General features: G+C 36.9%; 1 protein-coding gene across 4 annotated transcripts in view; it reads left to right on the plus strand.

Annotated features, from left to right (window-relative positions):
- LOC115213379 (CUE domain-containing protein 1) overlaps window positions 1-26,955 on the plus strand; it is a 211,946-nt gene that overhangs the window by 121,594 nt on the left and 63,397 nt on the right. For all 4 annotated transcript variants that reach the window (XM_036504019.1, XM_029782326.2, XM_029782334.2 and 1 more), the window contains one exon: window positions 25,596-26,248. In XM_036504019.1, the coding sequence (XP_036359912.1) occupies window positions 25,961-26,248 (288 nt within the window). In that variant the 5' untranslated portion in view covers window positions 25,596-25,960. The remainder of the gene's footprint in view (window positions 1-25,595; window positions 26,249-26,955) is intronic.

Consider the following 26,955-nt stretch of genomic DNA (forward strand, 5'->3'; position numbering starts at 1 on the left):
CCCAGTACTTTTTTTTAAAGTTTGGTACTTATTCTATCAGTCTCTTTTGCTGAATTGCTCAGTTATGGGGATCTAGACATACCAACAACAGTTGTCAAGTAGTAGTGGGGGACAGACAGACACACACACACATGATGGGCTTCTTTCAGTTTTTGTTCACCAAACGTGCTCACAAGGGTTTAGTCGGCCCAAGCCTATAATAGAAGAAATATACTTGTATTATTCTATGTGCAAAAAAAAAAAATGTGTGTGTATATTTGTATTTTTGTACTTATGTGTATGTATATATATCTATTTAGGTATGTGTTTGCATGTATTCATCTTAAAATAAAACCTGACTCACGCTGATTATGAAGGATCATCACATGCATATGTTGATGATCCTTTGAGTTGTACATCCACAGCACATGCAGTCCAGAAAGCTCTTGTGTGTGTGTGTGTGTGTGTGTGTGTGCTCGCTCATCTAGTTAGATAGATAGAAAGGTAACAAGTTGAAAATAGAAAAAAAAACCTTTAGATAAAAAAAATCTATATATAACAATAAGCAGAATGTTGATGGATCTATATTTTGTTTACATATAAACAAAAATTACTTCCCCTCCCCAAAAAGTTATTGGGTCTATCCTGACACTTGATAATTGAAATCATGTTTATGATTAGAGTGCACAAGAAGTAGATATAAATTTAGGCTATTAATTTTTGTTTTCATTTATTTATTTACTTATTTTTGACATAAGGCATTCTTTGGCATATATTCTTTTGAACATCCTTGTTAAAAGTGCAACAGCATAAATCTATAAATTGAATAACCAGACTTCATTGTAATTGAACATTTCAACCAAACACTGGTTGGAGGATTTTGGAATCAGGTTTTTGCTGTAAATTTCATGCCTGACAATAAGAATTCTTGTAATTTCTGCAGCTGTCAAGTTTATAGCCAGTGCATTAGTTTTGGTGAAATTATTTGTTGTATGTGTTGGTGTTGGTGTTGGTATCATGTAAAAAAACCAAAACACTGGTGCTGATGTCACATAGAAAGAACTGCTAATGGTCCCATGTGAAAAAGCACTGGTGCTGGTGCCACGTAAGAAAGCACTGGTGCCATATAAACAAAACATTAGTGCTGGTATCACATGAAAAACATTCAGTAGGCTCTATAAAGTGGTTGGTGTTAGAAGGGACATCCAGCTGTAGAAACTATGCCAAAACAGACAAGGAAACCTGGTGTGGCTTCCATCAAACCATCCAACCCATGCCAGCATGAAAAACAGATGTTAAATGATGATGATGATGTTGGGCATGTAGGAGTAAGGCTGAACTGTAGGGAGGAGATGAAACTTATATTCGAATGTGGTCATAATTTTGAAGGAAAGAGGAGGAGGAGGAGAGCTAGTTGATTTGAAAATAGTTCAATTAATTGAAATGTTAATTTTCAGTCAGCCAGATGATTAGCATTGTCAACCTTAGTTAATTAATTATGGGGAACACGGATAAATTAATTCTTTTTAAGTGTGGTAGGACTGCTGGGTTGGTAGGAATGGAAAATGTTTTAGAAGTTGATGGATTTTGTTTGATGTGTGGAATGTTCTGATAAGGTGGAATAATTAGTATTTTATGAATGGTGTAATGAGGACACAGTTTGTTGTTGGTATTTCCATGGATGGAATGGTAATATACTTTGACAAAGTATGTCACTTCCATCCATGGAATTTGGCAAATTCCAAGGCTAGAATGGTGAGACACTTTGTTGAATTCCATGGCTGGAATGGTGAGACACTTTGTCAAACTCCATGGATGGAATGGTGATATACTTTGCCAAACTCCATGGATGGAATGGTGACATACACTGTAAGAATGGGACATAGACAGTCACAGCCAAGTTTTGACTCCTGTTGCTGAACATTGATAGAGATTGCCAAAAGACATGGATGGAATGTTGATACTTGAATTTCTTGGATATTAAAATGTAGTACCGTCTGTCAGTGACAACCACAAAATGTCACAGCCATGCAAGAAAAATATTCATTAGAGAATGTAACTGTGTCATTGCTTCAGTTGACTAACACTTCTCTAAATGAGCCAGTTAATTTTAATTAAAATTATACCTGTTGTGACAAGGGAAAAATACATACACCATTAACTTAATGATTAATCATGATCAAGAAAGATAGAGACAATAACTTTAAAATATAATTAAAATAAATTGAAAATAAATTATGGGCTTGCAGTGGGGAGTGGTATTTTTTTTTTGTCTTCCCTCTACGGATATAATTTTAATTTTGATTCCTGGATTCACCACATTATGTTAGCACTGACTTTACTGTTTGGTTTTCATGCAGAAGGCATTCTAGAGTATTTTCCCATGCTATGTTAAATGTATAGAGTGGCTGTAGGGTCATTATTAGTCTCTTTGTTATTGGTCATTTTATTGTTGGTTAATTAGTTATTAGTCAATTAGCTGTTGAAGGCCTAGTGATCAGGCCCACTTCAGGAATTGAGTGCATAATCATAAGGCCAGGTGTTTGTACTCAACTGTAACTGAATACCAGCATTGCTGGTGTAGCTTGCTCTCCCTCCAGCTGTTACATCTTGGCTTTTTTGTTGGGTCAAAGGTGGAAGGACTGAGAAAATATCTATAGCTGCTTGCAATTACATTGGCTCCTAAAAGCAATTAGTAAAAGCATGATACATGCTACCAAGTCATACTTACTCACAAATGAAGACCATGTTTTTTTTTTTTTTTTTTTAATGCACAGCATATTCAAATTGATTGTTCTAATGTACCAAGATTGTTGGCTCTGATTTCAGACAAAACAACTATGGTAGCTGTTTTGGCAAAATAAAAAGAATTACTGTTAAATGAGGGTCCCATTATTATTATCATCATTGTTTTTAACATCCACTTTTCCATGCTTTCATGGGTCAGGCAGGTTATTGAAGTGGATTTTCTACAGTTGGATGCCCTTCCTGTCTCCAACCCTCACCTGTTTCCAAGCAAGATAATTCTCTATAGCCAAACATGGTTTTATAGAATTTTTTTTTTTTACATGCTACTTGCATGGGAGCCAGTCTGGCAGCGCTGGCAATGACTATGCTCAAGTGCTGCTGGACTGGCTCCTGTCTACGTAGCACGTAAAAATCACCTTTTGAGCATGGTCGTTACCAGAACCACCTGACTGGCCCTTGTGCTGGTGGCACGTAAAAGCACCCACTACACTCTTGGAGTGGTTGGCATTAGGAAGGGCATCCAGCTGTAGAAACTTTGCCAGATCAGATCGATCCTGGTGCAGCTACTTGCATGTTAATTTCACAAGCAGGCTGTTCTGTTGATCGGATCAATTGGGACCTTTGTTGTGACTGGTGTAGCGCCAGTGTAGCTAATGTAGTCATAAATACAGTATTTCAAAAAGGAAAAGAAAAATGAACAAAAACTAAAAGCAGTACTACTTAGTCAGACTAGAATGCCTTTAATCATAGGACATGTTTAATCAGGGCTGATATTGAGTTAAGCATCAATCTATGATTTGGTTATTGGGTCTCTTTATCATGGATTTAACACAATGTTTATGATACTGTGGGATACGGTTTTAGTCAGCGGTCTAACATAGATTCAGCCCTGTAGTGATTTGGTTCATTAGTGTTTATTAATATTAACCCTTTCGTTACTGTACTTCTGTTGAGATGTTCTGTGTTTCATTCAATTAATTTTGAATATAACAAAGTATTTGGTAAAATAACTTAGTTATCATTAAGCTAGTGTCAAGAACATAAATTGTGACTAAGGTTTGGTGGAAGATTTTAATTCAGAACTTTTGAAAACAAGACATTTGTACTACAGAGCCAGAGCTGGCTTCAGCCAGGTTGATAATGAAAGGGTTAAGAATTGTTTCTCTATTATATATTTTGACCCTTTTGTTACCATATTTCTGTTGAGGTCCACTGTGTTTCTTTCAATTAATTTCAAATATAACAAAGTATTTAGTAAAATAGCTTAGTTATCATTAAGCTAGTGTTAGGAACATAAATTGCGACTAAAGTTTGGTGAAAGATTTTAATTCAGAACTTTTGAAAACAAGACATTTGTATTACAGACCCAGAGGTGGTTCCAGGCAGGTTGTTATCGAAAGGGTTAAGCTTGATTAAGGCAACAAGCTGACAGAATTGTTAGCATGCTGGGCAAAATGCTTGTTTTTTTTTTTTTTTTTGCATTTTGGCTGTTTTTTCATTCTGAGTTCAAATGCCACCAAAGTCAACTTTGCCTTTCATCCTTTTGGGGTCAGTGAAATAATACGCCAGTTGGGCATTGAGATCAATGTATTCGACTTCTCACCTCCCCTGAAAATTGCTGGCCTTGTGCCAAAATTTGAAACTAATATTAGGCTTGATTACAACACTAGTGCCTTTTTTCTTCCAGTTTTCTGTATTTCAAAGGCAAACAGCCTATGTCTATAGAAGGCTAAATGGTCTCTTCAAATTTAGCTTAAATAAATGGAATTTGTCCTTGTCAGAGAAAAAGAAAGTGGGGTGGACCATTTTCCTTAGTTCCTTATAAAGATTATTACCTTTCATGTTTGATTATAATAAAAAGAAAAAGAAATTAACATTTTATTAATGCCAAAATTTAGCGTTGCAGCCAACAGTAGTTTTCAAATATATTAATTCCATTTTTAATCTATTCTTTTTAAAAGTATTGAATTATTATATGCCAAATATCTGCTAATTACTCCGTCTGGAATTAAATCACGTTTATATTAATGATAGCTTATCTTATTTGTAATCTTAACAACAAATTAATAGTAATAATAATAATAATAATAATATAAAAAAGGCTGAAATTTCTGTTACCATTTTTTGCTGTTGTTGTTGTTTCTACTCACATTTAAGAAAGAAATGAATTGGCATTTTATTTTGTGGCACCGTGCCACTTTGTGAAGCCTCTTATAATTAGACTTATAATGAAATGCATCTGTTCGTTTATTTTATTTATTTATTTTTTTTTAAGAACAAGTTACTTTCAAAAATATTTGCCTCATATTGATTGGAAATGGAGTTTTAAATTTGTGATTAATAGTTGATCAATATTTTATGAATTATTTCCAAAGAGTTCCCACCATTGAAATAAGCCAGCAATTATAATTAGCCTCTTAGATTTATGGAGTTTAGATAATACAGAGCAGTGTGTGATTTTTCTTTATTTTTCTCTGGTTTTACGAGAAAATTATAAGTTGGTATCACTTGTGAAATGGTATATATATCCCATAATCACTACTGCTGATTGTTCTACCACTACTTGCAACAACTCCCGCCATTTCATTCACGTATATAGTTCCCTGATGAGGGTATTTGTATCCCTTTCAAATGAGTGTGGAGGAAGATGACAAAGAAAAGCACTAATTACTTTAACCCTTTCGATACCAACCTGCCTGAAACTATCTCTGGCTCTGTAGTACAAATGTCTTATTTTCATAAGTTCTGAATTAAAATCTTCCACCAAACCTTAGTCACAATTTATGTTCCTAACACTAGCTGAATGATCCCTAAGTTATTTTACTAAGTTCTTTGTTATATTTAAAATTAATTGAAAGAAACACAGAGCATCTCAACAGAAATATGGTAACAAAAGGGTTAAAATATATAATAGAGAAACAATTTTTAATCCTTTTGATACCAACCTGGTTGAAACTGTATCTGGCTCTGTAATACAAATGTCGTGTTTTCAAAAGTTTTGAATTAAAATCTTCCACCAAACCTTAGTCGCAATTTATGTTCCTGACACTAGCTTAATGATAACTAAGTTATTTTACTAAATTCTTTGTTATATTTAAAGTAATTGAAAGAAACACAGAGCATCTCAAAATACAGTAATGAAAGGGTTAAGGTCTAAGGGGGAAAAAAAATGTTATTTGATTTTGAGCATGATTTATTGATGTCAGACAAACATCTGTTGTCTGTACTGATCAGGATACATAAAATATGGTCTAATTAAAGACTTAACTGATGACATAAAAGTTAATGAGTAGCTACACGTAACCAGTGCAAGATTGTTCTTTCTAAATGTTTATCTTTTACTTGTTTCAGTCATTAGACTGTGGCCATGCTGGAGCACCACCTTGAAGAATTTTAGTCAAAATCAACCCCAGTGCTTGTTTCTTACTTTCTTTTTTTTAAAGCCTGATATTCATTCTGACAGTCTCTTTTGCTAAACTGCTAAGTTAAGGTGACTCAAAGTCACCAACGCCATTTGTCAAGTAGTGGTGGTATGATGGGCTTCTTTCAGGTTCTGTCTACTAAATCCATTTACAAGGCCTGAGGCTACTATAGAAGGTACCTTTCACTTGCTCAGGGTGCCATGTAGTGGGACTGAACTTGGAAAGATGTGATTGGGAAGCAAACTTTTTATCACACAGCCATACCTGCACATAAATGTTTAGCATTTCTTTTGATTTCACTGGAAGTGAATATTTTATATTGATTCATTATTTTGGTACAAAGTATACATTTGTGGCAGAGAGGAATATGATTTTGTGATGTTCATACATTTTCTCAAAAAAAAAAACAAAAAAAAAAAAAAAAAACCACCCTACTTTTTGCTCCCCTGCAACATGGATATTTTAAAACTACAAAAACAGCAAAACCACCGCCATGAAACAGATAGATGAGTAAAGGAAAGTTTCAATTACTCAGTAGGATTAAACCTGTTTTTCCTGTTCCAAATTCAGACATTATCCATTGAACTGTATTGATATTTCTCATTGATGAAACTTTCATCTCACCTTGTATTATTAGCTCCACAAACTATTGATGATTTCCATCAACAATGAGAACAGATTTCCCTTCCTGAATTGTTGACATAACTAACCAGCGTGGTGTTTCTGTGTTCAAATCTAACCAATATTGATTTTCGTCTTCTATCAGACATGGCTGTGTGGATTAGAAGTTTTCTTTGTAAACCAAATGGTTTAGGGTTCATTTCCAAAGCATGACTCTGCGGGCAGATACCTTTTGCTATGGCTTTGGGCACATCTGGAAAATTTGCTGTAAATCACCTCTAGCCAAACAATTATTCTATGCTGATGAAGGGAAATAACCTGGAAATCACGATACACAGATATTGTTTTGAGCTGAGTGGGAGTGCTAGATTCCCTTGTTTGAAAATATTAGGACACAGATTGTGTTGTATAGCCAGCTGGAGACGATGTCTCCTGGGGCTAAAGTACAGCAACATTCATCCTAAACCAGGACTGCCATGTTATGTTGGCAAACAATCTTTACTACAAAGTACTGTTGCTGAATATTTCTTGTTGTGAGATTTAAAAATAGTAATTTTCTAAGTAAATATTTTTGTTGTTGGAAAATTTGCCATAGGGGGCATACAAGCAGACTGTAAACTTGGTAACTCATTTTAAAGAAATTACTTTTCTCTAATTGGTAGGTTAGTTGATGAAGTTGTCTAATCTTTAGCACCCTGTCGATGCATAATGTCACCATATGAGATTCCTCCCTTGTAGTAACAGGGCAGTGGCAGGGGAAACAATTTGAGTTGAAGAAAAAGAAGAATAAAAGAACTATTTCCTGTAATCAACAGACACACTTGACCAATCCCAGGCAAAATCAAAATCATCAATGTCCCCATTGTGACTCCATAGCAAAATCCATTCCTGGACTCAAATAACATTCACACATCCAGCTTCGTAGTCTCTCTCTCTCTCTCTCTCTCTCTCTCTCTCCACTGAATGAAACATAAAAGTATGCCTAAAAGGGGAATAAAAATGTCAGAATTTAATTTTTACCTAATTTTCTTTAAAGCAACACACCTTCATCTGTCCCCTCTATACTTTAACTCTTCTGGCTGGCACAAAGCCTCACTACCTCAGTACTTACTCCCCACTCTCAGTCGAGGGGTTCTTGCCTTGCAAGGTATCGGTGCTGATGTCACGTAAAAAGCACCCAGCACACTCTGTAACGGGGTTTGTGACAGGGAATCCAGCTGTAGAAACTATGCTAGGACAGTTTGACAGATTGGAGGACTGCATCTGCATTGTGTTCCAATGTTTACTTTGGCACGTTCTTCATGGTTGGATACCTTTTCAAATACCAACCCCTTTACTGAGTGTACAGAGAGCTTTTTTTGTGTGGCACCAACAGTATTGAGGTCACTATTTGGCTCACAAGACTAAGAACCCCTATCCCTGAGTGGGGCTAGTGTAGAGAACAAGGTAGCTTTATGTTAGGTAACAAAAGGTTAGAGCAGTTAATTCTGAACTGGGGACCATGTGGCTGTGGCCTTTGGTGAGGGTGGGGTCCACACAAATTGTTGTTAGAATTTATGTGCAACAGCGGGTTATATATTTCTACAATACACAAAATATTTAAACAATTTGTATACAATACTTAATAATGTTTATAGATTTTAGACATTGGAAGGCTATGAGGGTTCCCTCTCTCTGAATAAAATAGGAACTAAAGAAACTCGTGGGCAAAAAATAGTTGAGAACCACATGGTGTGTCTTGCTTTTTCACAAAATGGGTGTATGTGTGTGCAAGTAATCGGTGCAGAGAAGGAAAAAGGAATGAAAATGGTGGTGATGAGGTGTCAGGGTGGGTTCTGTGGGCAGAATAACAGGAAGGGTGGTTAAGTAGAGTTTGCAAGCGAGGGATGGTTAGAGATGGGGTAGGGGTGCAAATATATGGAATGATGAACAAGGGTTGAGGTAGGAGGTTGGTTGGATAAATAGGAGTTGGATGAAATGTAGCAAGGAAGTAGATGAGAGATTAAAGAAAAAAAAAAAGAAAAAAATCATTCCATGAATGAAAACGATAAAAGTAGGATGTTCTGTTGGTTGTCTTAAAACCTTGGTATTACATCCTCCCCCTCTGCCAAAGAATTACTAATCTCTAGATTAGTAGATTCCTTCAATGAAATTATTAAGTAGGTGTAATTGATTGTTCAGTGCCACTTTAACTTAACCTTGAATATTGAAGGTCACACAAGTGAATGTGTGTGTGTTGGGTGGGGAGGGCATTTCATTTCATCTGATCCCGTTGGCAGTGTGTGGAATTGGTGTATAGGATGTGCGAGGAACTGTTCCATTTCTTCTCCCTAGATCTAAACTAGTATTGGCAGAGAAAAATACACCACTACCTGCATTGCATTTCTCTATCAATTTCATCATATTATTAATTCAATTAAATTAATTAGAGATCTTTCCAGTTCTGTATTATATTGAACTAAAAGGAGGGAACAAGATGGGGTGATTGCTTTGGTATCTTTTTTTTTTCCCTTAACTTTTGTATTTATAACAACTACTGCTATTTAATCAATAATGTGCATGCATTCCCCCATTCTCTCTCTTTTTAATGTTCTCTCTCTTTCTCTCTCCCCCCTCTCTCTTTCTCTCTTCCCATCTCTCTCTTCCCCCCTCACTTTCTCCCTCTCTCATGTTTTGCTAATTTCGTATTTCACTGCTCACTAAATCCTATCTATATGTTGCATGTGTAATACTTACACACACACACACACACACATCTATGATCTTGTAAGTGTGAATATTTCTGATGCAGAGCAATATATATGTGTGTGTGTGTGTGTGTGTGTATATATATATATATATATATATATATATATATATATATATATATATATATGATATGAAAACATAAATGATAAATGAAGGGGCCATAAGATTTCTTTATTCATTTACTTATTTATTCATTATATATTTTAGCCATGTATATAATAGCCATAGAATTCTACAACTTATACTTTGGCAAATCAAAGTTCCTTTTAGGAAAGTTCAGATTTCTCTAATTTCTTTGACTATGCCATTGCCTTATTTTGAGATCTGAGAAGTCATTTGACTCACAAGGTTGCTCAAGATGCCAATCTAATCTCCCTCTCTCTCTCTCCTCTCTCTCTCTCTCTCTCTCTCTCTCTCTCTCTCTCTCTCATACATACCCACACACAGTATAATATTTGTGTAAAATACGACTGAAAAAAAAAAAGACTGTCCTTCTCACCTTTTTTTCTTCTTCTTTATACTGCTTATGATAAGAATTATTCATTTCTGTTTCATCTGTTTTCTTAATTTGTACTTTCTGAAATGCAATATTGATCTTATATTATTGATCACGTGAACCAAAGTGGATTGGAACTGATGGCCATATTAATCTTGCTAGAGTGTATGCCTTTTGCTATGAGATTTTTTAAAAATATTTCTTTTCACTACATTCCCCACCCTCTCCTTTTACATACCCCCAAAACTCTTCACCTACCCCGAAACCTTTCCTTTTCCTCTCTATACATTTGTGTGGAAGCTATTTAGAAATGAACAAATTTTGAGAATCATGTTCTTCTATGAAGAAAAGGACTGGATTTCCTTTCTTCTGTTTTTTTCTGTTTTTCCTTTTTTTGTTGCCGAAATTGTTTTGAACAGCTACACTGTAGCAGGTGTGTTGGCCATTTAAACACCTACACACTTGTTACCTTGTTCAATTAAACACACACATGCACTCACACAGGCATTTTTTTTTTTTTTTTTGATAATTGTTTTTAGGCCAGTGGTTCTCAACCATTCTTTACTCATGGACCCCTTAGGTTTGTCTTTTACTCAAATGGACCCTCATAACCATTCCATACTTTAAAAAATCCTATAGTAATTTTGTAATTAAATATCATTAGGAATTATTAGGAATTGTATTAAAAAAAATTAAAATATTTTTATAGGCGCAGGAGTGGCTGTGTGGTAAGAACCTTGCTTCCCAACCACATGGTTCTGGGTTCAGTCCCACTTTGGGCAAGTGTCTTCTACTATAGCCTCAGGCTGACCAAAGCCTTATGAGTGGATTTGGTAGATGGAAACTGAAAGAAGCTCGTTGTATATATATATGTATGTATTTGTTATTTGTGTCAGTGTGTGTCACCCCCGCCATCGCTTGACAACTGATGTTGGTGTGTTTACGTCCCTATCACTTAGCAGTTTGGCAAAAAGAGACTGATAGAATAAATACTAGGTTTACAAAAGAATAAGTCCTGGGGTCAATTTGTTCGCGTAAAGGTGGTGCTCCAACCTGACCACAGTCAAATGACTGAAACCAGCAAAAGAATAAAAGAAAATTATAGATACAGAAGTAATTTATTGCGCATAATTTTTAACATTATTTTATATGGACCCCGGTTAAGAACCATTGTTTTTGATGCTAATGCAGTTGTGAGCAGACGTAGATCCCCCTTTGACCTTCTTACTCCTGACCAAATGGAATAATGAGTAGTGCCTTCCTTATCCGAGGACACCATGCACCACCGATTCCAGGGACTAAACCTACAAACCTCATGATTATCAACATGAACTGAACACCACTGTGTCTCCTACCTTTCACATTTAGCCAGAGTATAGTACAAACTACCATGTCATACTCACCTGGTGATGATTAAGCTACACACACACACACAAACACACACACACACAAACACACACACACACACACACACACACACTTCTTGCATCCATCTCAAAACACAGATACACTCCTATATGTGTACCCCCACACACCTGCCTTTTTCCTCCCTTCTTTACTCCCCCTTAAGAAGTGCATTTGCACCTGGCCCCTGACCCTCGTCCAGTTGTTTTCTTCTTTCACATCCCTTCTTCATTCTTCTTTTATACTTTTCTTCTGGTGAAGGACTAGCATCTGAAACATTAAGACTCTTTCCCTTCCTTTTATAAACATTAAATTAATACAGTATTTATTAAAATTTGTCCTGTTTTCCTTTTGTTTTTGTCCGTTGCCTTCACAACACACACACATGCACTCAAACATGTTGACAGATATGGATGTTTCGAAATGGTATTTATATTTAATAATTACTCATTTGTCTTAGGTGTCAAGCAATATGAATATTTGCATGTAGGTGCAGGCGTGGCTATATGTGTAAGAAGTTTGCTTTCCAACCACATCATTCCAGGTTCAGTCCAACTGTGTGGTACCTTGGGCAAGTGTCTCCTATTATTGCTCTGTGCCAATCAAAGCCTCGTGAGTCGATTTGATAGATGGAAACTGAAAGAAACCTGTCGTATGTATGTATGTACATGGTGTGTGTGTGTCCGTCCCTACCACTACTTAACAACTGGTGCTGGTGTTTACATCCCTGTAACTTAGCAATTTGGCAAAAGTGACCAATAAAATAAGTGCTAGGCTTTAAAAGAAAAAAGTTCTGGAGTTGATTCATTCAACTAAAAATTTTTCAATGGGGTGCTCCAGCATGACTGCAGTCTGGTGATTGAGACAAGTAAAATTTAACTGTAAATGATGTCAAAAATGTTATTTTGCCAGTCAAGATTCTTCATTATAGTGAAACCTAACATTATTTACATTTGACGGATATTTGTCCTCATCTTGTTTGTTGTTAACACAATGTTTCAGTTGATATACCCTCCAGCCTTCATCAGGTGTCTTGGAGAAATTTCAAACCCGGGTTCTTATTCCTGAGGTATCTTTCGATGTTATATGCCCATGGGCATATGGTGTAGTGGTTAAGAATACGGACTAGTAACCCCAAGGTTCCGAGTTCAATTCTAGGCAGTGACCTGAATGATAATGATAATGATAATGAAAAATACCTTAGGAATAAGAACCCAGGTTCAAAATTTCCCCAAGACACCTGATGAAAACTGGAGGGTATATCTGCCGAAACATGTTAACAACAAACAAGATGAGGACAAATATCCGTCAAATGTAAATAATGTAGATAATGTACATAATTCCTCATCTCTTAGATATAGAACTGTGAAACCTAACATTTGGGACATTTTTTTTGAGATCTCTGAGTGACTATTGGTTGTGATTAAAGGGGTATGTTGCAATGATGGGTTCTTGATATGAATTACATTTGTGTATTTTGTTGTAGTTCAAAGCGACTAGACCGACACATCCCCATTAGGGGATACTTTCAAGGTGTGGGGTATGGTATGTGGTGTCCTATGTTGTGAGTGGATGACACACGGCTGGGGAATGTCAAGGAGGAATGAAGGGTTGTGTCATCTGTGTGAGAAGGGGTTTTGTAGGATGTAGTGATAAGTCATTGTATAGAAGGAAGAGAGTGGGTGGGGTGGTGCAAAATCAGACCTTGGGACACACCAGAGTTGATAGAATGAGAATCAGAGCTCCATCAGCAATCAGTGGTCTGCTCTGGTCTACTGGACCAAGAAATGAGAGAGATGACGCCTATAGACAGACACTTTCAAAAGATTTACAGGCCAGTCACTGTCAAAAGCTCCATACCCTCTCTCTCTCTCTCTCATGCACAGCTCCACTCTCTCCTTCTCTCTGGTTCTGTTCCCAGTAAATCTTTTCTAAAACAACAAATCCCAACTATTTGTTGTGAAAAGTAAAAATGAGAAAAATAAAAGTAGAGAGAGAGTGTGTGTGTGTGTTATCGCCAGAAATCTCCTATATTCCTGGTATTTCCCTCAGTCTGTCTGTGTTCTAGCATCAGGGTTGGTTATTCTTAGATTTAATGCTCTTGCACACAGGCCTCATCCATGTACACACAGATAGTAGCCTTAACACACACACACACACAGTGCTACAGTTATCAATGCATATACATGCACCCACACAGATACCTCAGTCTATGTACACTCACACATACAATCACTGAACACACACTCACAGGTATAAGCCTCGTTCAATGTTCACTCATCCTCATACATAAGTACACACACTCACTCACATATACACTACCTCACTTTCTCTTTCTGATAACACACACTCCCTCATTCACACTCCCCCTCCCCCCTATCTCAAACACTCACATATAGACACCGCAATGTTTGTATGCTTACACACAGGCATAGACTTCATTGTATGTACACTCATTCAGACACATTCACTTGCTTGCACACACACACACACCACACACACACACACACACACACACACACACTCTCTCTCTCTCTCTCTCGTTCTCCCCCCCCCCCTACACAAACACTCAGATGTACAAATTTCGAAATATTTTCTATCTTGTATATTATTTAGCTTTATATTTCTCTGGATGTTTGTCAAGATTATCATAATGAGTCTTAGGAATATTGGTAAGAAGAATAACACACACACACACACACACACATAGAATCTGCTGAGAAGATTTGTTGTGAATAGAACTGATTGTGGTGTTAATATAATGACTCTACTTAACGAATTGATCTGTTTTAGATTGCATTTCAGCCACTTGGTGGTTAAATATCTATTTTATCAGTTCTCGCGGCTCCTCCCCGCCTCATCATCATCCGACTGTACAGTCATGCATATGGAATGCAGATAACTTTCAACCAGCTCTTGTGAAAACTCCATCCTTCCTCTCCCCTGCTTCTCTTCCCCCTCGTCCTTCATTTTGTCTGGTTGCCTGTTGTCCCCTCTCTCACTAATCCCCCCCACCTATCTCACTCATAAGCTCGTTACAGTTTGTGTTCTTTTTGTGATTAACACCTGTTTCTTTATATTTAATGATTATCATGGTTAATTTTAATAAGATGGTTATGTGTGTGTGTTTCTAAATATACATATGTATGTATATATATATATATATATATATATATATATATATATATATATATACATATGTATATATATATATATATATATATATATATATATATATACATGTGTGTGTGTGTATAGTAATAGTTTCATGTTAAACAGACTGATCTCTTGTAAATTCCAAAGAAAGACCAGTATTGTAATTGATAGCTACATGATTGAAATAGTCATTAACAATATGAAGGCAGAGAAAGCAGTAGGATCACCAGATGGCCCCGGTGATGCTGAAAATATTTAGTAAATTCAGGGACATACGAGTCACTGGCATAGTCAATCAGGGAATACAGGATGGAGTTAATCTCAGTGACTGATGCCACAGTGGTATCATCAACTGCTATGAAAGAGTATGTCCTAGAAACACCTAGTGTGCATCAAACTGATGGACTAGTCCAGTGATTCTTAACCATTTGTTGCCTATGGGTCTCTTTGGTTCTTGTTTTACTTGGGTGGATCCTCATAGCCATTCAATATTTTAAAAAACCTATTTTTGTAATTAAATATTATTAGGGATTTTATAAAAATACTTAAAATATTTTGTGTATAGTAAAAGTATAACCAATTTACTGCACATAAATTTTAACAAAAATTCTTATATAGACATCCCCCCTCCCCATAACTGACAAAGTGCCAGGCTCCTGGTGAAGGAGATATCAGTCGTGAACATCTCATTTTATTTTCAAACGTGGTGTATCTAGAACTTTATTACTGAGATGTTTTACCTCTTGAAGATAGTTGGGTGTGCTTTGAGGGAGATTGGCTGTTATTATTAGTACATCGACTGTGTAGTGGCTCTCTTGTAGTGCATATCACAATCATGTACTTTCAAGTCAGCTCTGACCAAACAGGTCCATCAAAGACAAACGACCAAGATTATCCTCTTCTTTTTTTCTGTAGCAGTGGTATATTTTGGGTTACATCATACAAACCATACTTTTTTAAGATGGTATAGTATAATTTGAGAGAGATTTAGCTGCTATTTCCAGCAAATCAAGCAACAGCATTTATGTATCAGTATTTTCATGCATCAGTTCAAATGTGTCGTACAAGTCTTCCATGAAATTCTTGTATGAAGTATGTTAATTTAGATACACTAACATATGCTAATATATGTTAATGTATGTGTATTTAATATTTTTTACATGATGAAAGGATTTAATATAAAGAAAATTAAGTAAACATTATGTTACTGAGACTTGAGTCTGGTTTCACCAAACATTTTAGTTTGAAGTTAAATGTGGAACAGGAGAGAATTCTTCAAATTTGAATCAGTCAGTTGTGACTTCATTTAGGATTTTATCAGCTTCTTGGATTAAAATGTTTTTTTTTGTCTTTTTCTTCTTACATCTGTAAGTTATTCTAAAATGATAGAAACAGAAGATCCTGCAGAAAAAGACCAAACTTCCCACAAAAAGAAACAGATCCAGAGCAAATGCTCAAATGAAGAAAGGCCAGTATGTATCCATTACAGGCGCAACAAGTGCAAACATGGTCTTTCAGGTACAGGGTGCATGTACAGTCACCCCAAACCATGCAGACCATATATCAACTTCGGTACTGATCGAAAAAAAGGATGCCAAAATGGCCGAGAATGTGAACTCCTTCACCCAAAGATGTGCCGCAATTCGCTGAGAAAAAAAGAATGTTTTGGTGAGAATTGCAAATTTATGTACCGGAAGGGTACAATTCGCATAAAAACTACTGAACCCACACCACCAGGACCAAGCTCAGCATTGTATGAAAACCATTTCCCAAAAATGCGGAAACCAGGTCATGGCTCAGCAGGGTATGAAAACCATTTCCCAAAAATGCGGAACCCAGGTCATGGCTCAACAGTGAATGAAAATCATGCTACTCAATTGCATACATCAGCTGTAACAAACCCAAACTCGCAGAAATTCGATATAGTAATGAATGAAAGCAGTTTTTTAGGCATAATCTACCACCTACAACAACAGCTGTACTCCATACAGACGACTCAGCAAAACCAGGCAACATTGATACAAAGGCTGACACCTGGACTTACAGGGCACATACAACAAATACAGACAGCCCAGCAGACCGAATATCCAGTCAGCACAGTCCCAGCAACTACAACAGTCTTGCCAACAATAGGGCAGATGTATCCGGTACAACAAGCATAATAACAGCAAATATCCAGGGTCTTTATCCGAAAACAAAACAGTGTAAAGTCCCTTTCTTGGAAGAATTAGCAAGAGAAAACAACTCCAAAATAATTGGAATTACTGAAAGTCATCTCAACGAAAACATCCGCAACAGCGAAATCACAATCAATAGATTCAACATCTTCAGATGTGATAGACAAGGCAGATCCCATGGGGGCGTTATCATGTACATCCATGATACCTATGCATGCATAGAACTTGTCAATGAATCAAATGCCTACTGCAACCTGCTGTGCATAAAAATCATCCAACTTAATACAGTTGTAACAATAATGTACAGACTGCCAAACAGCCCAACATTATCCTTCACTGAGCCACTGACGAAGCTCCAACAAATTCTGGGAAACATGGCAAGTCCAATGCCAGACATTATCCTCCTTGGTGACTTCAACTTCCTAACATCATCTGGCCACATGGACACATACTAAAACTGGGGACAAAAGCTGAACAAATACAGGCAGCCAAACTGTTGGAAGTCACAGAGAAATTATACCTCAAACAAATGATGACAGAAGCAACAAGAAATAATAATACGATCGACTTGGTTTTCACCAACAACGAGGACACGCTATTTGACCTTCACTCAACCCCAACAATCCTTTCAGACCACAATATTATTGAAATGCATTTACACATTGGTAATGAGCCCAATGCCACAACTCTTAAACAAAAGGACATGCCAAAGCTATGCAGGTATGATTATCACCAGGCAAATTGGGAAACTATTAACAACCAGTTACAAATCATTGACTGGGATCTCTACCTTACTGGGCCAGATAAACACAAGAAATTCTTAAACAAGATCGAAGAAATATGTGAAAAAAATGTTCCTCTAAAGAAAACCAAGTCCACAAAAAAACCTGTACCACGGGAGCGAAAGATCCTGATGCGCAAAAGGTCAAGACTAAGAAACAAAACATCTAAGCTGACATCAAAACATGAATTACAGAAAGTCCTTGACCAAATATACAGATTAGAAGACAATCTAAAACAACACTATGATGAAGAACGTAACAATGCAGAAAAGAGAGCCATAGAAAACATCAAGAAAAATCCAAAATGTTTCTACAGTTTTGCAAAGAAATACTCGAACACCAAGTCATCAATAGGACCTCTCCAGAGACAAAATGGGGATGTAGTGAATAACCCTATTGAAATGGCAGAAATGTTGGGTCAACAGTATGAAAGTGTCTTCAGTGAGCCATCTAAAACCATGAAGATCCATGACCCAGGAAAATTCTTCAAGGATATCGACCATACTAAACCTACCCTATCTGACATTGATTTCAACCCAGAAGACATAGCAAGAGCCATAGACAAGCTCTCCATGCACTCGGCTGCGGGGCCTGACGGTTTCAATGCCATGATACTTAAAAACTGCAAGGTACAATTGTCGAAACCCCTTTACATGATATAGAGGGAATCTATGGAGAATGGCAAAATACCAAATACATATAAAGAAGCACACATAACTCCAATACATAAAGGGGACAGCAAATCAAAACCAAAGAACTACCGACCAATCTCACTGACATCACACATTATCAAGGTCTTCGAAAGAATAGTTCGTGGAAAACTGGTTGAGTTCCTGGAATCCAACAATCTGATGAATTGCAACCAGCATGGATTCAGGTTAGGTAGATCATGCCTTTCCCAACTACTGGCACACCATGACCAAATCCTAGAAAATCTAGAGAATGGATACAACACAGATGTTATCTACCTCGACTTTGCCAAGGCATTTGACAAGGTAGATCATGGCATCCTGGGTCACAAACTTCGAAAGCTAGGAGTAGGAGGAAAAGTTGGTACATGGATACATGAGTTCCTTACAAATAGAACTCAAACAGTCACTGTGAATGGAACCCATTCAACACCATCACCTGTGACCAGCAGTGTTCCTCAGGGTACAGTACTCGGCCCAATCCTGTTTCTCATCCTCATCTCTGACATAGATGAAGATACAACCAGCAACGTCTCATCCTTTGCTGATGACACCAGGGTCATGAGACAAATCAAAGACGAGGTGGATACAGAGGCCTTACAAAAGGACCTGACCACCATATATAAATGGCAGGAAACAAACAACATGTTGTTCAATGATAAGAAGTTTGAACTAATTCGCTACGGAACAGATCAAGATCTGAAAAATACAACAAACAACAGAAACCCATCAGGACAACAAATAATGGAAAAACAGTATGTGAAAGATTTAGGCATCCACATGGGAACCAACCTAAAATTCAGAGAACACCTTGACTCAGTCTGTCTTACTGCAAGAAAGTACAGCGGGTGGATCTTGCGCACCTTCAAATCAAGAGATACCTCAACAATGAAAACCCTCTGGAACACTATGATACTTCCGAGGATTGACTACTGTTCTCAGTTGTGGTCACCAACAACAAAGGGCCAACTATCTAAGATAGAATCGCTCCAAAGAAATTTTACCTCATACTTCTCAGAAACGAGGGACCTGGACTATTGGCAAAGACTCAAAACCTTGAGGATGTACTCAATAGAAAGATTTGAGCGATACCGAATTATATACATTTGGAAAATGATAGAGCAGAAGGTGCCAAACTTTGGTATCAAAACCTACCACTCACTGCGCCACGGAAGACGCTGCCAGCTGCCACCAATCAACAAAAAGGCTGGTCAGGCAGCAAAAACCCTGCGAGAATCAAGTCTGTTGGTTCGAGGAGCACAACTGTTCAACTCCATTCCGGTACATGTCAGAAATCTATCAGGATGCAGTGTGGAATCGTTCAAATTGCAACTGGATAGATACTTAAGCACCATTAGAGATGAACCCCATCTCCCAGGATATACACAACGAGCACAAACTGACTCAAACTCGCTCCTACACATGTCAAAATTAAGCAGAGAATACAACCTGGCAACCACACCAGACTCTGAGGGTGGAGTCTTCGACTTGGCCTGAGCATGGACTCAAACCCAAATGAAATGAAATGAAATGAAATGTAAAAAAAACTTTTGGAAATTTTCTTAATTCTGAAAAATGTTCAAAGGATAATGAGCCCCAGAATTTAAGCCCTCAACACTTGAAATTAAATAAAAACGCTTGTCAATTTTCATTTTCAGTGAGTTTGTTTCCAAATCAGTAAGTTTCCCATTTGTAGGTTATGAGGAATCTTCATGATTTTTTTCTGTTTACTAAATGAAAAATCATCATCATTTAGTGCCTGTTTTCCATGCCGGCATGGTTTGGGTGGTTTGACAAGAACTGACAAGCTAGAGGACCAATGTCAAGTTCCAATGTCTGTTTTGGTATGGCTTCTACTGCTGGATGACCTTTCTAATGTCAACCACTCTGCTGAATGTTATGAGTGTTTTTTTTCTTGATTTCTGACAGTGCATTGTGTTCTTGAGCAAGACACTCTATTTCATGTTGCTCCAGTCACTCAGCTGGCAAAAATGAGTAGTACCAGTAATTCAAAGGGCCAGCCTTGTCACATTCTGCATCACACTGATTCTCTCTCAGAACTATATTAAGGGTATGCATGTCTGTGGAGTGCTCAGCCACTTATACATTAATTTCACAAGTTGGCTGTTCTGTTGCTCAAATCAACTGGAACATTTGTTATCATAACTGATGGAGTGCCAGGCCCCTGGTGAAGGAGATATCAGTCATGAACATCTCATCTTATTTTCATACATGGTGTATCTAGAACTTGAAGATAGTAGGATGTGATTTGAGGGAGATCCGCTGCTATTATTAGTACATTGACTGTGTAGTGGTTCTCTTGTAGGCTTGTATATATTTAATGGATGTAACTAGTTAATGTTGATATTTATATTTTTTGAGACTAGATATAGTCCACCAATTGCTTAAGGCTGGAATTGCTCCTTGCAGAATCTCTTTCTAACCAAAATGTAAAGTAACAAACAGAAAAGATTGCGCAAAATGTGTTTCTAAAAAAATAACGATAATAAAAATAGAACTTGCTAAACGAGCAAAATAACTGATAAGATTAAGTATACAGGGCATCTATTTTTGTAAAATATTCTATAGCCATCATCATTATTAAATAATTATTCAAAAGTGAATCTGTTACAGAATATTTTGGTTATCATGGTGCCAATATCTCCAGTGTTAATCTCTTGGAATCATAACATTAAAATTAGCTCGGTTTACAAGGCCAGTGAAAGAAAGCCTCCCACAAAATAAATGTTTCTTTAACTAAGTGCCATGTTCGTTATTCATGAATTTAAATTTGGGTTCATCAAATATTAACCCTTTTGTTACTGTATTTCTCTTGGAATGCATTGCTTTTGTTTGAATTAATTTCGAAAATAATGAATTTAGAAAAATAGCATTGTCATTATTAAGCTGGTGTTTGGAAAATATATTAACATACTGTTTTGATGGAAGGTTTTAATTTAAATCACTTCAAAGCAGGAAGTTTGTTTAAAAGGATAAGGGTGGGGCCAGGTTAAATGTACTCTTTTATAACTGAGATTTAGGAAAATTAATCACATCGGTTCACAGTGTGTTTTGTTTTTTAACATCTGCCATTCTATGCTAGCATGGGTTCAATGAATGTGTTATTGCAGCCTCATTTTATACCTGGATGCCTTTCCTATCACTAACCATTATCTGCTTTTCAAGTAAGGGATCACTGTTTTACATGTCTTCAAAGGTACAAAGCCAGTGGATGATTTGTTAACAGAAAATATGACAAGGCAGCAAGCTGGCAGAAACGTTAGCATGTCGGGCGAAATGCGTAGCGGTATTTTGTCTGCCGCTATGTTCAAGTTCCGCTAAGGTCGACTTTACCTTTCATCCTTTCGGGGTCGATAAATAAGTACCAGTTATGCACTGGGGTTGATATAATCGACTTAATCAGTTTGTCTGTCCTTGTTTATCCTCTCTGTGTTTAGCCCCTTGTGGGTAGTAAAGAAATAGGTATTTCGTCTGTCTTTACGTTCTGAGTTCAAATTCTGCCGAGGTTGACTTTGCTTTTCATCCTTTTGGGGTTGATAAATTAAGTACCAGTTATGCACTGGGGTCAATGTAATCGACTTAATCCCTTTGTCTGTCCTTGTTTGTCCTCTCTAAGTTTGGCCCCATGTGGGCAATAAAGAAATATGAGCTCATACTCATCATTGCTTGTCGAGATTTTCACAGAATGCAAATGTTAACAAAACACACATACACACACACCTGATGGTCTTCTACACAATTTCCATATACCAAATTCCATTCATAAGGCATTGGTCAGCTTGGGGTTATAGTAGAAGACACTTGTCCAAGACACCACTCAGTGGGGCTGAACCAAAAGCCATGTGGTAGTAAAGCAATCTTCTTAATCATACAACCATGCAGGCACCATAAAACAGAAATAAAAAGGAAAAAAAGATTTCGGCTGAGTTATTTCAGAGTGCTTTCTGTTTCTGACTGTGGAGCTGAAATTTTGGTTATTTCAGATACTGCTTGCAAAGTTTTATTCAGAAAAGTTTAAAATAACACTGTCTTGTAGTCATGTTTGTTTGTTTTTTATTGTCTTTGATATTTTTCTGATAGTAAAAGATATTAAAAACTGTTTTACACAAATATCTTTGCAGTATGGCTATATAACAAAAAAATTTTTTTTTTGTTTTTCTAAAGTTAGTTGAAAATGACTCTTTACAAGTTTTCATATGACTTAGGAAATATTTGAAGATAAATGTTACATCTTTAACCCTTTCGTTACTGTATTTATCTTGAGATGCTGTGTGTTTCTTTCAATTATTTTAAAATATAACAAAGAGTTTAGTAAAATAACTTAGTTATCATTAAGCTAGTGTTAGGAGTATAAATTGTGACTAAGGTTTGGTGGAAGATTTTAATTAAAAACTTATGAAAACAAGACATTTGTACTATAGAGCCGGTTTCAGCCGGGTTAGTAACAAAAGGGTTAATATCAACGAATTAACGATTTTTCTAAAATCCTTATATGAAATTCTTGTGAAGAGAGTATGATTTCCACCTTGTGTATAAAAATTTGTAACTATTGAATAATAATGATAATAGCTTCAAACTTTGGCACAAGACCTGCAATTTTGAGGCGGTGGGGATAAATCAATGACATCAACCCCAGTGCTCAACTGATATTCATTTTATCAACTATGAAAGGTACAGTTGACCTCAGCAGCATTTGATCTCAGAATGTAAAAGAGCCAGAAGAAAAACTGCTCAGCATTTTGTCTGGCATGGTAACAATTCTGCTAAGCAGAAAATTCCTTATTGAGCTTTGAATGAAAGTTTTTGTCTAAATTTTTAGATATTTTAGCCTTTTTTGCCACTATAATTCAAATGAAATATCCTGCTTTTGTTACAATTAATTTTTAAAATATGAATCGTTGTCGTCATCGTTTAAACATCTGCTTTCCATGCTAGCATGGGTTGGAAGATTGACTGAGGGCTGGTGAACCAGATGGCTGCACCAGGCTTCAATCTTGATCTGGCAGAGTTTCTACAGCTGGATGCCCTTCCTAACGCCAACCACTCCGAGAGTGTAGTGGGTGCTTTTTATGTGCCACCGGCATGGGAGCCAGTCAGGCGGTACTGGTAACAACCTCACTCGAATCTTTTACTCATGCCACCGGCACAGGTGCCAGTAAGGCGATGCTGGTAACGATCATGCTCGTATGGTGTCTTTTACGTGCCACTGGCACGGAGGCCAGATAGCTGCTCTGGCAATGATCTCACTTGGATGGTAATAAAATAACTTTGTCATAATCTGATGCTTAGAATATAAATTAACATGGAATTTTGGTGGAAAATTTTAATTCAAATCATTTTAAACAAGAAATTTATATCGTAGAAGCAGGACAGTCTCAGGTGGGTTGATGTCAAAAAGATTAAAATTTAATGGGATGATTGTTAATCTTCACTTAAATTCAGGAAAGCTTTTTACTTGTAAATTTTAATGGATTATGTAAAACTTAATTCCATAAATGTATTATTGGATGTTTAATAATTCTAATTTTGGCACAAGGCCAGCAATTTTGAGGGGAGGGGGAAAGTTGATTACATTGACTCCAGTATCTGACTGATACATATTTTATGGGTTCTGAAAGATGAAAGGCAAAGTTGAGCTCAACAGGAAGAGTCAGAAGAAATACCATTTAGTATCTTGTTTGATGTGCAACTAATTCTGTCAGCTTGCAAATATAATAATAATAATTTCTACTATAGGCACAGACCTGAAATTTGGGAGAGGGGATAAATCAATTACATCAACCCTCAGTATTCAACTGGTACTTATTTTATCAACCTTGAAAGGATGAAAGGCAAAGTTGACCTCAGTGGAATTTGAACTTAAAACATAACGGATGAAATGCCACTAAGCATTTTGCCCAGTGGGCTAACAATTCTGCCAGCTCGTCACTTTAATAATAATAATAATAATAATAATAATAATGGTTTCGAATTTTGGCACAAGGCCAGCAACTGCACGGGAGCGAGTAAGTCGATTACATAAACTCATCTTTTTTATTGACTCCTGAAAGGATGAAAGGCAAAGTCGACCTCAGTGGAGTTTGAACTCAGAATGTAGCAACAGGCAAAATACCACCAAGCATTTCATCCAACATGCTAATGATTCTGCTAGCTAACCTAATAATAATAATAATTTTAAATTTTGGCACAAGGCCAGCAATTCTGGAGGAGGGGCTAAGTTAATTAGATTGACCCCCCAGAGACCAACCAGTACTTATATCAAACTCATGGAGATGAAAGGCAAAATCAGCCATTGTAGAATTTGAACTCTGAACAAGTAAAATGCCACTAAGCATTTTGTCCATCTTGCTAATCATTCTGCCAACTTGCCGTCTTATGGTTTCAAATTTTGGTACAAAGCCAGAAAGCTTGAGGGTGGGGCTTAGTCAATTATGTCGACCCCACTGCTCAGCTGGTACCTATTTTATCAACCATGAGAGGATGAAAGGCAAAATTTGCTTCAGCTGTATTTGAACTCAGAATGTAAAGACAGATGTAATACTTTTGAGCATTTTGCTTTATATGGTATTTATTTTCACACTAGCTGGCCCTGTGCTGTCAAAATTGACAGCTAGTTGTAGTATTTTATATATAAATAAGGTACATAATAATCACACATAGAAACATTCACATACTTCCCTTGTACATGCACACACACGCATATACTTACACAAAGCTGAAACGCTGTTTGATTTTTCTTTTCAGCATTGAATGTTCACCATCCCACTACCAGTTTGCCATCACCCTTTCCTTCCTTATTTATCTATCACCCTTTCCTTTCTCATTTATATGTTGTGACGGAGAAAAACTCAAGAGTATTATTATAGTAGATTCTTTTTTACAAGTGATTATTACCTTCGCTTCAGCGAAGGCAGAGGTATTGTTTTCAGTCATGTTTGTTTGTTCATGGACAAGATATCTCAAGAACTGCTGGATGGATTCGGATGAAACTTTCAGGGATGTTTGGCCTTGTGGCTGGCACAAACTGATTAGATTTTGGGATCGATCCCGTCCCGGACAAGGATTCTGGATTATTTTTCCAGTCTTTTTACTTAATTTCTGAGAGCGGTCAAATAAATTTTTAGTATTCTCGTTTGTGAGAGCAGTCGAGCGTATTTCAGGTATTCTCATTCTAAAACCCATCTCCTGCTAATCGTTGAGAGGACATTGGTGTTGCTTTATTTTACTTCATTCTATTTTAAGATAAGTAATACTATGCATTTCCTCAAATTAGTCTAATAAAATGTAACTTTACTTTAATATTTCAGTATATTAACCTATTATAATATATTTTTCTTTTTTTTTCTTTTTAGGCTGAAGTATGGATGAAATAGCAACACCAGTAATTACCTGAAGGAGAAGGGTGTGTGTGTGTGTGTGTATATGTGTGTGTGTGTATATATATATATCCATATGTATATACACACACACACATATGTAAACACACACACACACACAAACACACTCATTCATGCACACAATGCATTTATATATATTTATATATATATATAACTGAATTAGATTTTTAAAAAAAAAAAGGAAAAACCTTGTCTGTTGAAGAGAAAACAAGAATCCATTTTGTATCTGTGATTCCTCTCATTTTCGTATTAAAAAAACACATAAAACAAATTAAAACATAGAATATTAAAAAAAAAAAACATAAACAAAATTCCACAAAATGGCTTCAGCTGATACTCAGAAACTGAACAACAGGCGACGGCGTGACCATCCCCGCCGAGAAACGCTGCCAGGTGGAACTGTATCGCGTACACACACACGCCAATTGGATTTTTACCAGGCTATGTCAGACTTCAAGCATATGTTTCCCAGCATGGAAGAAGATGTAATCGAAGCCATTTTGAGAGCCAATGATGGTGCTGTCGATGCCACCATCGATCAGCTGCTCACAATGAGTGTGGACACTGATGACATATCATGTGTAAGGAAGCACACTCCATTGTCGAAGGTAAGTGCTGTAATGATTACGAATTATTAAAATTCTAATGGGTGCAGGTGTGGCTGTGTGGCAAGAAGTTTGTGGCAAGAAGGCGGTGAGCTAGCAGAAATGTTAGCACGCTGGGCGAAATGCTTAGCGGTATTTCGTCTACCGTTGTTCTGAGTTCAAATTCCGCCAAGGTCGACTTTGCCTATCATCCTTTCGGGGTTGATTAAATAAGTACCAGTTATGCACTGGGGTCAGTCTAATCGACTTAATCCCTTTGTCTGTCCTTGTTTGTCCCCTCTATATTTAGCCCCTTGTGAGCAATAAAGAAATAAGAAACGTTAGCACGCTGGGTGAAATGCTTAGCAGTATTTTGTCTGCTGTTACGTTCTGAGCTCAAATCCACTGAGGTCGACTTTGCCTTTCATCCTTTCGGGGTTGATAAATTAAGTACCAGTTATGCACTGGGGTCGATCTAATTGACTTAATCCGTTTGTCCTTGTTTGTTCCCTCTATGTTTAGCCCCTTGTAGGCAATAAAGAAATAAGAAATTTGCTTCCCAACCACATGGTTCTGGGTTCAGTCCTGCTGCGTGGCACATTGGGCAAGTATCTCCTACTGCAGACTCAGGCCAACCAAACTCTTGTGAGTGGATTTGGTAGACAGAAACTGCATGGAAACCTGTCATATATATGTGAGTGTGTGTCAGTCTGTTTGTTCCCCCCCACACA

Source organism: Octopus sinensis, linkage group LG1 (genome assembly GCF_006345805.1).
Source record: "Octopus sinensis linkage group LG1, ASM634580v1, whole genome shotgun sequence".
NCBI lineage: Eukaryota > Metazoa > Mollusca > Cephalopoda > Octopoda > Octopodidae > Octopus > Octopus sinensis.